At 49.2% G+C, this 15,173-nt stretch overlaps 1 protein-coding gene across 6 annotated transcripts in view; it reads right to left on the minus strand.

Moving 5' to 3' along the window:
- ATP7B (ATPase copper transporting beta) overlaps positions 1–15,173 on the minus strand; it is a 74,255-nt gene that overhangs the window by 23,192 nt on the left and 35,890 nt on the right. For all 6 annotated transcript variants that reach the window (XM_005213721.5, XM_005213720.5, XM_005213722.5 and 3 more), the window contains 5 exons: positions 11,305–12,475; positions 7,182–7,439; positions 5,071–5,234; positions 2,971–3,132; positions 417–493 (listed from right to left, as the gene is read on the minus strand). In XM_005213721.5, coding sequence (XP_005213778.1) covers positions 417–493; positions 2,971–3,132; positions 5,071–5,234; positions 7,182–7,439; positions 11,305–12,475 — 1,832 coding nt within the window. The remainder of the gene's footprint in view (positions 1–416; positions 494–2,970; positions 3,133–5,070; positions 5,235–7,181; positions 7,440–11,304; positions 12,476–15,173) is intronic.

Here is a 15,173-nt window from a genome sequence, read left to right on the forward strand (position 1 = left end):
CCAAAGAGGCTGACCATCCTCAGACTATGGCCGCTACTGTTCTTTCTTCAAAACTCACAGGTTAAGTGCTATCCAATCTGTTAGCCATCAGCCATAGGTAGCTATTTAAATTAAAATTAAAGTGAAGTGGAATTAAAAATGTATTTGCTGAGTCACAGTGGCTGCATTTCATACTGGGCAATGCAGACATACAGCGTTTCTGTCATAGCAGAAGGTACTGCAGGACAGTATTGTTGTAAAGGGTTAGCATTATGAGGTAAAGGCGATTAATTCAGCAGAAGGTGCTGTAGGAGGTGGCGGCAGGATCGGGGGGCAGCTTGAGGGGGCCATAGGGACCCCGATTAGCACAGAATCAGGCAGGGGAGGTACGGGGAGAACTGGCCCCATAGGCAGAGCTACAGTGCTGGTCTACCTACTGCTTTATTTCCACCTTGTGGTCCAAGTGATGAGCATTGGGGATCCTCTGGGCCAGGGAGGCACGAAAGCCAATTTCCTTGTTATCAAAAGGAGGAAACAAGAAAGAAGGCACTTGGTTAAAACAGGCATCAGGAGAAAGCAGTTTACATCTTTGGAAATGAGGTTAACCTACAACTGCCTCTGAGGACTCATGACTTCTGTCCCCACATCGCCCTACAGATGCTGCCCACAGGGATGCCTGCTCCTTCTGTCGGCAAAGGCAGCGGACGCTGGGAGGTGACTGAGCCTGCCCAGAGCTGACGGATGCTGAGTTACAAGCTTGGGATTCGTGAGTGAAAGACTCCCCAGTATCAGTTGGGGAGTTGGTCTGTGGCCACTGCTCTCTGCAGGATGAAACTGAAGGTCAGAGGTCAAACCCCCGACCAAAGCCACAGCATCATCGGAAGTGCTGGATCCAGTCACAGGTCCCCCACCCCTCAGCACAGGCTCTCCCGCTGAGCAGACTGACGCCAACAGCATCTGTGGTTTTCTCAGGGATTATCTCTCCCAGTTCTTTGGCTGCCTCACTTCTCTCCTCCACCCTTCTCTGCCTTATTTGATCTGATCACTAGATTTCTGATTCCCTTTAAGAAATTACACAGAAAAAGCTGTCAGGAAATGTCCTGTCAGTCAGCACAATAGAAAGAGGGGCCCCGGGGACTCTGATGTTGAGATTGTACGCAAAAATGTGTTACAGTAGGAGAAACAGCACGTAAGGCCATCTAAAGACAAATCCTTCGCAACTAATGCCGGCCTAGTTACATCAGGAAATGATGCCCCAGAGATGCAGGAATGGGGGCCAGACACTGGCACTATTCCCCGAGTAAGAACAAGGAGGGAGCTACAGTGAGCTGGGTAGAGGCCAGTAGGGTGTTCTAAACAGGAAGTGGGGGAGACCTTCCCTGGTGGTCCAGTGGCTAAAACTCCAAGCTCCCAAAGCAGAGGGCCTGGGTTCAATCCCTGCTCAGGGAACTAGATCCCACATGCTACAACTAAGATTACACATGCTGCAGCTAAAAAAGGATCCCACATGCCACCACTAACACTCAGCGCTGCCAAATAAATTATCTTTTAAAATAAATAAAAAGAAACAGGAAGGGTACTGGAGATATGCTCCAAGCTCCACCTGGACACTGCCCATCATTACTGCATCCGTCAACTTCTCTCCCTCACCAGTGCCTTATCATCACTGTTCCGTAAGACCTGCGGCATGGCAGAAACTGGATGCCCACTGAGCTTGGAGCTGGGAGACCTGGGTTTGAGTACCAGGTCTTGCAACCTTTAGCTGGGTGCGGGGGATCTAAGTCCCTGAACCTCTCTGGGGGGGTCACTCTTCCTCATCTGATAAAGAAGCTGAGTTATCTACCTCTAAGATTAAGGCACTATATCAATAGCAGTAACAGTATTTGTATATCAAAGAGCTCTGCTAGGCCAGACAACAGACAATACCTCTCTTTCACACACACACACACACACACAAAGGAAAATTTACCACAACTCAAAGCCTGCTCTGAAATGTTTCATTTCATAAGCCACAGTCCCTGCTAAACTTCACCGTTAGTCGTTATGAGTTCATCTGGTTCAGTTTTGACTGTCTCGGCCCAGCCAGATCACCACTGACACTCTGATACAACACAGCCTAGGAGAGGATATGGACTGTCTATGGCAACGTGAGGAAGGAATGGAGTGGAGGTATATGAAACTGCGTTGACCAATTTTCCAAAGGAGAAATGACTGCAAAGAAGGCCCAAATGCAGGGAAACTCTTCCCAACACCAACAGTCCTTTCATCTGCAGATACTTGGCACAGATGTAAATAATATTAAAAATTACTACTAGTCCCTTTTTTTTTTTTTGGCTGTGTTGCATGGCTCGTGGGATCTTAGTTCCTAGCCAGGGATCGAGCCCAGCCAGGCGCTCCTCAGTGAGAGCGCAGCGTCCTACCCCTGGACTATCAGGGGATTCTCACCATTAGTCGACTTAACACCATGTACCAGGAATCCTGGTGATGCTGCTGTTTCTCGGGGACTACTTGAAATCAAAACAATAATGTCTTTTTCTTTTTCCTGTTGTTCAGTTGTTAAGTCGTGTCTGACTCTTGAGATCCCATGGACTGTTGCCTGTCAGGCTCCTCTGTCCATGGGATTTCCCAGGCAAGAATACTGGAGTGGGTTGCCTTTTCCTTCTCCAGGGGATCTTCCCCACCCAGGGATCAAACACACACCTCTTGCAACCCTGCATTTGCAGGTGGATTCTTGGCCAATGAGCCACCTGGGAAGCCCCCTTCACTGATTTTCAATCTCAGATTATCTGAGACTTACTAAACCCTTATAGTTTATTTTAAAATAAGTCACCTTATTTCCACGGGAAAATCTGAAGGATTTTATCAATATATTATACTAGCTGATTTTCTCTCTTTTTTTTAATTAGCTACATTTTGCTCATTTTCCTATGATGATTATAAATCACTGTTTTTAAAAACATGGGTGCAAAATTTTTTGGATGAATGACTCACCTCGATGAGTTTGACAATGTCCCGCGGACCAATAATTTCAGGATCAAACTTCACGTGGGCTTTGCTGGTGGCGAGAGCCACAGAGGCGTAGGTGATGCCTTCTGTCCTCCTGAGTTTGGATTCTATGTTGTGAACACAGGAGGCGCAGGTCATCCCTGTGATCTGCAGCAAAGGATGACAAAGATCCCACTGACCTAGGGTCCAGAGGACTCCATCAATGGCATACAGGGAGCTGGTTAACAGGCAGCCACAAGAACTCTGTCCTCCTTCCCAACGTGCAAGCCCCCGAACCTCCAGTGCAAGATTTTAACCCCAGACATTCCCCAGAGGCTTCAGGATATATAACCAGTGCTCCTCCCCACCTCAGGTACAGGAGACCAATCACTAAGCAGATGGCAAGGACTGAGGCCTGGCTCCCAGCTCTGGTAACAATAGACTTTCACAGCCCTGTCCTGGTTATCCATTTCCGCCACCCCAGGCTGCGTGCACCAGTGTGAGAAAGGAATTCCAAGTGAGTCAGCCATCCGTCATCTGCATCAAGTGAGCCAGACGACTAACTCTTCTGAGTATCACTTCCCTGGTGGCTCAGATGGTAAAGTGTCTGCCTACAATGCAGGAAACCCGGGTTCCATCCCTGGGTCAGGAAGATCCCCTGGAGAAGGAAATGGCAACCCACTTCAGCACTCTTGCCTGGAAAATCCCATGGACAGAGGAGCCTGGTAGGCTACAGTCCATGGGGTCACAAAGAGTCAGACAGGACTGAGTGATTTCACTTCTTCACTTCTGAGTATCAGTGGTCAGCACTTCCCAGAAAACAAATTAAATACAGACATAAAATACCTGAGCATGTGATGACAATACAAGTATCGATACCGCTTAGTGTCTTAAAAAATAACACTGCAATTTAAAAAAACAAAACATTGTTCAAAAAAATGTTTTCATCTTCCCCACTGTCTTTTTTTTTTTTTGGCCACACCACACAGCACGTGGGATCTTAGTTCCCCGCTCAGGGATGGAACCCACACCGGCTGCATTGGACGCTTGGAGTCTTAACCATTGGACCACCAGGGAAGTCCCCTTAAATGACAGTCTTGTTCTAGACTTCCCATGCCGTAGTCTGTGCAGAGACGAGACCTCTGGACCTGGAGGTTTTCAGAGGGGCCCTGCTCCTATTGCCAGCCCTGATTCCGGCTGTAACCCAGCGAGTGCTACCGTGGACCCTTCCGCACACACCGAGGCCCGGCCAGAGCGGAGGGCTTGCTCTACAATGAACACCACTTATCAGGACCTCAAAGTGCCACTCATGTCCTCAGCACTTACTCTTCAAACATTTACTCACCACTAACAGCAGGGACTAAACACAGCAAAGAAGAAAGATGCAGTCACTTTGGTAAACAGCGTTACTCAATGCTTGTGGATTCCTTCTAAGTCTCCCTTTATTTGTACAAAAGAAGCTTTGCACAGAAGTGCTTGTGAGCACACTACATGTGAAATAGGAGACCCATCTGTTGTCTTCCATGATTTGTTGACAAGTACAGCTGGCAACAGAGGGCAGACGGGAAAGCATGCCCCCACCTCGTCCCGCCCCCGCCAGCAGCGCTGGGAGCAGCGACCACCACGGACAGCGTTCACCCCAGACCAAGTGCCCGGCCACACTCTAGTCACCAGACACCTTCCAGATATGTTCTGTGCCTCCGACCAAGCCCTCTTCCCCTGCGATGGCTGCTGGCTTCCTCGCCGACTCACATCCCATGGCCTAGACACCCCTCTGGCCTTTCAGCTTCCCTCCCGGCCTCATGGAACGTGTTCAGATTTGACTCCCTTGAACCACCAAGCTCAGGATAGTCGCTAGCTCTAATTCCTCTTCCTCTCCCACCACTGCCTCCTCCTCCTAAAACCCTGGATGCATCCCTATGACTCTGACACAGAGTGCATTCCTTCACAAAACAAACAGATCCTAGTTACTGGCTTCAAAGGAGAACCCAGCGACGACAGGATATAAGCAAGACGGGCGAGCGTCCTGCTCACAGCCCCGGCTGCGGAGGCCGTCTTGGGCCTGCACCGCCCAGCCCCCTGCTCCAGCCCAGCCGCCGTGCTTACCATCAGCTCGAGGTCACCATCCGAGCCCGTGTAGTCTTCCATCACTGCTGCCTCAAAGCCCAGGTCCTGGATGAGCTTTGCTATCTCCAGGGGCTGGATGGCTTCCGGGTTGTACTTCACCTCTGCCTTTCCCGCCATCAGGGCAACCAGCACGGACAGGATCCCTGCAACCAGCGGGGCACAGCTGGAACCCTCCAGGCCAGGGCTCTGGGAGATGATGAGCTCAACACAAGTTAGCAGAGGAAGACCTCTGCCCCCAGAAGTTTCTAGAACAGTGGTGCTCACACTTGGCTGGGCGTGAGGTCACCTGGGGAGGAGCGCTAACAGTCACCATACCTGGCCCTTTGTATTAGGCACTCAGTCGTGTCTGACTCTGCGACCCCATGGCCCGTAGCCCGCCAGGCTCCTCTATCCATGGGATTCTCCAGGCAAGAATACTAGAGTGGGTTGCCAGACCCTCCTCCAGGGAATCTTTCCCACCGAGGGATCAAACCATAGTCTCATTATGTCTCCTGCATTGCAGGCAAGTTAAAGCTCTCCTGGGGGTTCTAATGGACAGCCAAGCGTGAGAGCCACCATTCTAGAGCCACGCTCCTCACACATTAGTGGACATACAAATCACCCAAGGACCTGGTGAAAGCACAGACTCTGGCTCAGTGGGTATGGGGTTTGCTCTGGGGGTCACCCCACTCTCAGGCTGAGCCATGCTGCCACCCCGGCAGGGGCAGCTTGAGTCAGGCCGTAGGAGACACTGGTGAGGACGTAAGCAGGGGACGGCGTCTGCAGCTGGCAACTACTGTTACACCAAGGAGGTACTTTTCCCCTCCACTTTCACACACAGGAGAAAAAAATAATTTTCAAAAGTGGTTTTCCTTACTCTTTTTCCGTTTTCAATTGCTTTCAGGAATGTAAAAGAAATCCCATGGACTATCTTGCTACTGCTATTGCTCATTAATACTTTAAGGGAGGGAGGTCTTGCCTTCCACTGAGTGAAAAAAATAAATAAAATACTATGTAATTTCATTTAAAAAAAAATTGTTTAAGGGGGGAAAAGAAAGCTCATTCACGTAAATGAAAGGAATGATGTGCTTTAAAAAACAATGTCATAAGGGATAAAATGAGGGATTCAGGTGAGGAAGAGAAACATGGGCCTGTGAACCACAGGGTAACTTCCAAGTGACCCACCCAAGGGTGACAGGGGAGCTCCAGGAACACCTCAGTTTGAGAACCATCCTCTAGAGCCTCAGGGAGCCGTAGGCTTGGTGAGCAGGAGTTCACAAGGAGCCGCAGGAAGACAGAAAGTGACCCCGGAGGCCAGCAGAGTCATGGTTCAGACATTCTCCAAACACAAAATTGGGACGGGATTTTTGTTCCACTTTCAGGCTTAAGAAACCAGATGGCCGATGTTGTTTAGAGGACAAAACTTTGGCGTTTTTACAACTGTTTATGATTTACAGGGACAACAGGGCAGAATATTTGAAACTGGAACTTCTCCACAAAATACAGGCTATTGATGATGTATTTGACAGTAAGAGGCTTTGGAAGGGAAAACCACAGACTGCTACCAAGACAAGCTAGGTGGGGAGGCCACTCATGACTGTACCTTGACCTCTAAACTGGGTTCCCCATGGCTAACTCACTCAGAGATCCATTTTATCTCAAACTAAATACTCCTTAAAGGGCAGAATGCCAACTGCTCCAGATGTTTCCAGAGAAACATCTATCCTCTAACATACAATGAACACGCCACCAGATTATCAGCGCGTACTAAGTCATGTCCGACTCTTTGTGACCCCATGGACTGTAGCCCGCCAGGCTCCTCTGTCTGTGGGATTCTCCAGGCAAGAATCCTGGAGTGGGTAGCCATTCCCTTTCTCCAGGGGAATCTTCCCAACCGAGGGATCGAACCCGCATATCCTGCATTGGCAAGTGGGTTCTTTACCACTGAGCCACCAGGGAAGCCCCACCAGATTATCAGGGCTCCTGATAAACGTGGTCAGTAGAGATGCCAAAGGGCGCACACACCACCCCACATTGCTAACCATGACGCCCGACAGTCTACTCGACCGCCTTGCAGCAGCATTCCAGGCTCTGCAGTGTGGACCTCTTACCAGGTTCTTTCTGCAGGTTCCTCTCTATGTTGGACACACAGGATGCACAGGTCATGCCTGAGATCTGTAGGAAGCACTTCTTTGGGGCCACCGTGGTGGAGGCCGGCAGGGACTTGGGCGACTGGCGGGGGATGTGGTTAGTATGGAGCTCCCCTGGCTGGGGAGTCCCTCCCTGCACAGGCACAGGTGTGCCAGCCGCCACGTGCCCCACGGCACTCCCAGAGCTGTGGTTGCCAATGTGGTTGCTGGAACAGTTTTCTAGGACAGAAGGTCAGAAAGCATTCAAATTAGAAATCATTCAAACTAGAAGAATGAATTAATTTTTTTCTGGAACAGGAGGGTCAAGCCTAACAATATTCAGGTCAAAGTTCATGGAGAAGATATGGGTAGGGTGGGGAACCAGAGATTTCATCACTGAATCTCTCTCTCCACAGTCAGATGGAGACACGATTCCACATGTAGGAAAACACACCAATACTGCAAGGATGGAATGTTCTGGGTAGACGAATGCTCTAATGGATGATGACAACGACAGCAGTGATAAGAACTCACCAGGCACCCCCCCCCCCACCCCCGCCGCCGTTAAGCACACATATGGCCTCCTTTAACTGTCAATGTAGCCTTGTGGCAAATCCTGCTACTGATTCTATTTTACAGATGAAGAAATGAATTATAAGAAATTAAATACTTTGTCCCAAACCCCTCAGAAATCAGGGAATCGAACTTACACATCTGGACTGTCTTTTAACCACTATAGCATCCTGGTAAACAGAGGCCCACTCCCTCCCCTCTGAGAATCAAACTGCCCCAAACACCTTAATTGAGTTGCTGGCCCTTTCCTCATTTGTCTAAGTCCTCTATACATTCTGGGCAGGAGCGCTTTGTCAGCTGTACCCACTGTGAACATGGCCTGACAGTCTGTGGCTTGCTTTGTCACCCTCATCTAATGCTATCTCTTTTGATAAGAGAAGCCCTTGATGTGAATGAAGTCCAATGTACAGTCAACTAAACCAACTTCAGTGGTGATGCACTCTTTCCTCTGTTAATGGACATGTCTACCTCAACAATGAAAATATTCACAATGTTTTCTTCTAGCTCTGGCTTCTTCACTGAGCTCTGTTATCTTACATGAAGGTCTACATTCAGGTCACTGATATGCCTCACATTAACTTCTGTGTAGGTCTGAGGTGATGGTCAAGGGTAGTTTCTTTCTGCTTGGATTTCCAGTCATCCGGCTCCAATACTGAAAAGGCCATCCTTTCTCCGCCGAGTTCCACGGATCAGGGAGCAGACATTTGCCCACCACACATGTATAGATGGATGTAACTAAGCATCAACCAGATCAAGATACAGAACGATTTCATCGTTCTGAAAAGTTACACTTTTGCGATGACACGAAATACTCTTGAAGAGTGTGTAGAAAGGAATGCCATCATTTGACGATGAACTCATTATTTCAAAGTCCAGAGCTGCTATGATAGAAGCTCATTTTCTGGAAAGTCACACTTTCGTGATGACACAAAATACTCTTGAAGAGTACGTAGAAGAGAATGCCATCATTTGACGATTAACTCTCATTACTTCAAAGTCCACAGCCACTACAATAGAAGCTCATTTTCTGGAAAGTGCTAAAACTACTTCCACTCACTTGGAGTGCAGCTGATGGACACTTTCAGCCCCTTCAGTGAAGACCTCCAGGGCTCCAGCCTTAGAGCCCTCCAACCTTCTGGATGCAAAGACTATCACCTCACCTAGCACAGTTTTGCTCTCCTGGACCTTGCCCTTCAAAATGACTCCACCTCTGGATCTCAGGCTCTTAACATTCAACCTCCTACTCCTAATCCACCAATCCCTCCTGCTGCTCTCCATCATCACTGTCTGGATTCACTCGCCTTTCTATTCAAATACTGTGGTCAACAGTTTCACTAACATTCGTGCTATTCTCCAACACAGAGGTCTAACTCAACTAAATTCTAAGCTTCTGAAGACTGCTAAAGTTTAAATAAATGAACAGGAACTCAAGCCAGCCTATGCTACTGGGTCCTTTATGCCAACCCTGAGAGGGCGTATACATTGATTTGGCTTTCTGGAAACCTACGTAACAGTATTATCAAAAATGGTACCCCTAACAGTTTGGTACTTAGTAGTGGCACAATAAATATTTGCGATGGAATGAAATAAGGCTGATATCCTATGACCCAGCAACTATGCTTTCAGATATTTATCACAAGGAAATGAGTCTGTGCAAGGAGAAGCAAATCATGTGGTTGGACGACTGTCCTCAAGGAACCCCTGGTCAATTCAGAATGACCGAAAAAAACACAAATAATGTATTTGTATAAAAATACAATTACAAATACAAAAAAAAATACAAACCATTTACGTGGTTTTAAAAGATAGTCATCAGCACACTTACACACACACACACACACACACACACAGAAGTTGCTCAGTCGTGTCCGACTCTTTGCAACCCCATGGATTGTAGCCCACCAGGCTCCTCGGTCCATGGGATTTTCCAGGCATGAATACTGGAGTTGGTTGCCGTTTCCTTCTCCAGCAGCACACTTACAGTTTATCCTAAATTAAGTCTGACGGGTAAAATACAGGACGCCCGGATAAAACTGGATTTCAGATAAACAAGGTTTTTTTTTTTTTTTTTTCATATGTCTCAAATACTGCATGGGACATACTAATTCTAAAACATTCTTTATTGTTTATCTGAAATTCAAATGCAAACTAGGTGTCCCGGATTTTTATTTGCTAAATCTGGCACCCTAAGTACCTCTTGGGCTAAACGTAATTCTCATAATTGTGGCCAATCAAAACCCGTTTTCCCCCAGGTTTACTTTTTGTTGAGTTCAATTATTTTGGATTATGTAGTTCAAGGCAAATTTCTTTTTACTGCCACGAACTTGATTCCACTGTTGAAAGACTTTAAGCCTCACACAAACAGAGCAGATGGCCACTCCACACTGCATGTCTTACCTTCTGAGTACAGGATTTACTGTCCTGCTGTTTTCTTTACTGATTTTTGTTTAAAAACAAAACTCCTTCCTGAAACTTGGTACAAAGACAAAGCACAGGGTGGGGCACAGTTCCTCCTCATGACTCACACGCTCCCATCAGGGGTGTGTGTATAGGGATCTGAGCCCCCCTGAGCCCCCTGTCTAGGAAGGGCTCCTCTGGGAGGAGGTGAGTGGGAATGAGACATGAGGGGTGGTGGGGGAGGCGGTGGAAGGGTTTCTGCCATCTCCCATGGCTCAATCCCACCCTCTCCCCCGAGAGGAGCCTTCCTACCACCACCGAGCCCCCTACCTCACCAGCCTACCCCTGCGGCCCGGCATGGTTTCCCCTTCTCGCTACCACACGAGCTCTCCGGAGGGGCTACACCTCACTTCCCAGTGGCCCACAGCTCACACAGGCCTGGCGAGGGGCAGAAACACAATAGGTGCCAGGACACCGTGCAGGGCTCCGTGCAAGGGAAGTAGAGGGAAAAGCAGCAAGTGAGTGGCTGGTGGGTCAATGCGAGAGGGCTTGGGGACGGCCACCACCCAGGAAACGTTCTACTGACTGACGTGGGGTCAAGCCTGTGGGCACCTCACTTTGTGAAGGCTGTCTTGTCCCCCTCTTCTCACAGCCGTGGCTGGTGGTGGGGGAAAGGAACCATCGTCCCGCCCTTTCCTTCATTCCCACTTTCAACAGAGTGGGCTCCAGGGGCTAGGACCAAGGTCCTGTTGTCTTTATTATTCTGTTTTGTTCAGCAGAGAAATCTCCGAGCAAATGAGGATGGCTCCTTCGGAGAGAGGAGGGCCAGGTGTTCCCACAGTATGTTATTTACAAACAATACAGGATCAGCGTTCTCTTCAGAAAAGAAGCCAAAAGTGCAAGGAACTTAGCACTGAGTCCCAGCGACCTGAGAGGCAACACAGAAACACCTGGGAATTCTAGCTCCTCGATCCTGACAACTGGCCCACTGGCTTAAGTTGCAGAATTGTCAGCTCGGAGGACCTGGGAGGCAGGGAGTGTGGCTCCCCTGTCCAACTGTGCAGGGATCACGTCGTCGTAAGACGAGAGAGAAAGGAGACACCCCCAGGGAGCCCTGACACGCATCACCACATACCAGCCAGGATGGAGGCCTCGAATCCCATGTCCTCCACCGCAGCTCGCAGTTCTTCTGGGTGAGTTCGAGATGGATCGTAGAGAACCACTGCAGTCCCTTCGGCCAAAAAGACTGAGATCTGGTGCACACCCGCCCTCTGGGAGATCAGGCCTTCGATGGACTGGACGCAAGACTTGCAGGTCATGCCGGCGATGGCCAGCATCACGGTACAGGGCGCACTGGACGCCGGGGGGCTCCTGGAGTCTGGCCCACTCCCTTCCACCCCATTGGGAAGAGAGACTTTAAAGTTCCCAGGAGGCAGGGCCTCAATGGCTCTCTGCAGGGCCCCTGGGGAGACGAGAGAAGGGTCATACTGGACTTGGGCAGTCCTGCTCTCCAGGGACACGTGAATACTCTGAACCCCGGGGAGCCGGCCGATATTGTCTTCAATGTTCAGGACACAAGACTTACAGTGCATTCCATCCACTCTCAGGTGCAGGGGGATCCCCTGGCCCCCCGGGGTCTCAGAGTTATTGTCATTCTGATTAACGGGAGCCGGAGGGGCTGCTGAGAGGGTGCTCTGGAGCCGCCTGACGTCTATGGGTCCCAGGCTCACGGGGGCCACCTTGTTCTTGATGACGGCTTCAAATCCCATGTCAGTTATGTGGTCCCTGAGGTCTTGGGGTTGGATAAGGTAAGGCTGGTAAGTGATGACTGCCTCCTGGTTGCTGAGCGAGACACGGACCCTCAGGACGCCCTGCAGTTTCCCGATCTTGCCTTCTATGGAGCTGACACAGGACTGGCAGGTCATGCCCTCCACCCGAAGTTTGACCATGGCCTCTGAGGCAGGTGAGACCCTGGAGGGCCAGGAGGTGGCCTTTCCCTCAGCCACACTGGCCTGGAAGCCCATGTCTTCAATCTGATGGCAAATCTGCACCAGGCTTACCACTGAGGGCACGTACCTCACCTCAGCGCTGCCCTGCTCCAGGGAAACCTTAATGCTCACAATGCCTTTCAAACTGGAGACCCTGCCCTCGATGGACTTGACACACGACTGGCAGGTCATGCCCACGATGTTGATGGTGCCAGTGGCCGTGTGGGAGGGGCGCACGCCATCCAGGTCATCCTCGTAGCCATTGTTGTCAAAGGCAAAGCTCTGCTTCATCGCTGGCTGGGAGAGCTTAGACAGGATCTAAAAGAAAGAGAAGGAACATTTTTTATCCTTCAAGTGAAACGTTCTCTAAAATCTCCCAGCTTGTCTGGGCCCTGAGAAAATGGAAAACAATACTGCTGGTATCCAAACATCTCAAGAGGATAAGAACATCAAAAGATACTACTCATCAAATGAATGGGCTTCCCTGGTGGCTCAGTGATAGAGAGTCCACCCGCAATGCAGGAGATGCAGGTTCAATCCCTGGGTCGGGAAGATGCCCTGGAGAAGGAAATGGCAACCCACTCCAGTATTCTTGCCTGGAGAATCCCATGGACAGAGGAGCCTGGTGGGCTACAGTCCATGGGGCTGCAGAAGAGTCGGACACAACTAAGCTTCTAAACAACGACAACAACAAACGTCAAATGAAAGGATTCAGAGGGGTTCCTTCCAGCTATTTCTGTGATTCTGAACACAGAAGTCAAAAGCCCACCTTGGTGAAATGTTTTTCTACCATGGATGGAGTAAAGGTTTCCGCAGGAAAGGAGACCATGATGGGACTGACAGACACGGGACACGCATGGCGAGTCTGAACACAGGCAGAGAGCTCAGAAGCGCACAAGTCCCTCGAGACCTTCCTGACTCCAGTCGACACCTGAAACCGCCCCACTAGGCTCAGTCCTTTTAGCTCCAATTTTGGAGGTCCTGCTGGAATGCAAATACACAGGATAGCCAACACCCTAATTCTGCCTCGCTTTCTAGGTGTGTCCGTCTCATTCTCTTAGCAGGGGTTAGATTTAACGACCACCAGGCACATGTTCCGGAGAAGGCAATGGCACCCCACTCCAGTACTCTTGCCTGGAAAATCCCATGGACGGAGGAGCCTGGTAAGCTGCAGTCCATGGGGTCGCTAAGAGTCGGGCACGACCGAGTGACTTCACTTTCACTTTTCACTTTCATGCACTGGAGAAGGAAATGGCAACCCACTCCAGTGTTCTTGCCTGGAGAATCCCAGGGACGGGGGAGCCTGGTGGGCTGCCGTCTATGGGGTCCCACAGAGTCGGACACGACTGAAGCGACTTAGCAGCAGCAGTAGCAGCAGCAGCAGCAGGCACATGTTCCGAGTACAGACCTCCCAGCCCATGGGGTCAGACCACGGTGCCTATGACCAAGGGTCATGAAGGATGCTCCTTGAGCTCAGCGGTGCCCAGGGCACCAAGGGGAGTGGGAGGGGGACAGCTGGAAGAACAGGAAGTCAGGCTGAACAAGTCAAGTCTCGGAGCTGCCTCCACAGAGGCCCTGCCCCACATGGACCACTGTGGTTATTCTCAAAATGACACGTGCTCCACCCAACTAAAAGGATTCATTTTTTTATTTGATCATGGCTCAAGTGTAATTTCCTGAACTCTTCTCATGATGTTGTGGCTTCAGCCATTCTATTCAGCAAAATTTCCTCTTCCTAAGATCCAAGCCTCACCACTCTCACAATTAGATATAGTTTTTCAGTTCAATTCAGTCGCTCAGTCGTGTCTCTTTGCGACCCCATGAACCGCAGCACTCCAGGCCTCCCTGTCCATCACCAACTCCCAGAGTCTACCCAAACTCATGTCCATTGAGTTGGTGATGGCATCCAACCATCTCATACTCTGTCATCCCCTTCTCCTCCTGCCCTCAATCTTTCCCAGCATCAGGGTCTTTTCAAATGAGTCAGTTCTTCACATCAGTTGGCCAAAGTATTGGAGTTTCAGCTGCAACATCAGTCCTTCCAATGAACATCCAGGACTGATCTCCTTTAGGATGGACTGGTTGAATCTCCTTGCAGTCCAAGGAACTCTGAAGAGTCTTCTCCAACACCACAGTTCAAAAGTATCTATTCTTAGGTGCTCAGCTTTCTTTATAGTCCAACTCTCACATCCATACATGACAACTGGAAAAACCATAGCCTTGACTAGACGAACCTTTGTTGGCAAAGTAATGTCTCTGCTTTTGAATATGCCGTCTAGATTGGTCATAGCTTTCCTTCCAAGGAGTAAGCGTCTTTTAATTTCATGGCTGCAATCACCATCTGCAGTGATTTTGGAGCCTAAAAAATAAAGTCTGACACTATTTCTACTGTTTCCCCATCTATTTCCCATGAAGTGATGGGACCGGACGCCATGATCTTAGTTTTCTGAATGTTGAGCTTTAAGCCAACTTTTTCACTCTCCTCTTTCACTTTCATCAAGAGACTCTTTAGTTCTTCTTCACTTTCTGCCATAAAGGTGGTGTCATCTGCATATCTGAAGTTATTGATAGTTCTCTCAGCAATCTTGATTCCAGCCTGTGCTTCTTCCAGCCCAGCGATTCTCATGATGTACTCTGCATATAAGTTAAATAAGCAGGGTGACAATATATATACAGCCTTGACATACTCCTTTCCTATTTGGAACCAGTCTGTTGTTCCATGTCCAGTTCTAACTGTTGCTTCCTACCTGCATACAGATTTCTCAAGAGGCAGGTCAGGTGGTCTGGTATGCCCATTTCTTTTAGAATTGTCCACAGTTTATTGTGATCCACACAGTCAAAGGCTTTTGCACAGTCAATAAAGCAGAAATAGATGTTTTTCTGGAACTTTCTTGCTTGTTCAATGATCCAGCGGATGTTGGCAATTTGATCTCTGGCTCCTCTGCCTTTTCTAAAACCAGCTTGAACATCTGGAAGTTCACGGTTCACGTATTGCTGAAGCCTGGCTTGGAGAATT

The sequence above is a fragment of the Bos taurus genome, chromosome 12 (genome assembly GCF_002263795.3).
Source record: "Bos taurus isolate L1 Dominette 01449 registration number 42190680 breed Hereford chromosome 12, ARS-UCD2.0, whole genome shotgun sequence".
Lineage (NCBI taxonomy): Eukaryota > Metazoa > Chordata > Mammalia > Artiodactyla > Bovidae > Bos > Bos taurus.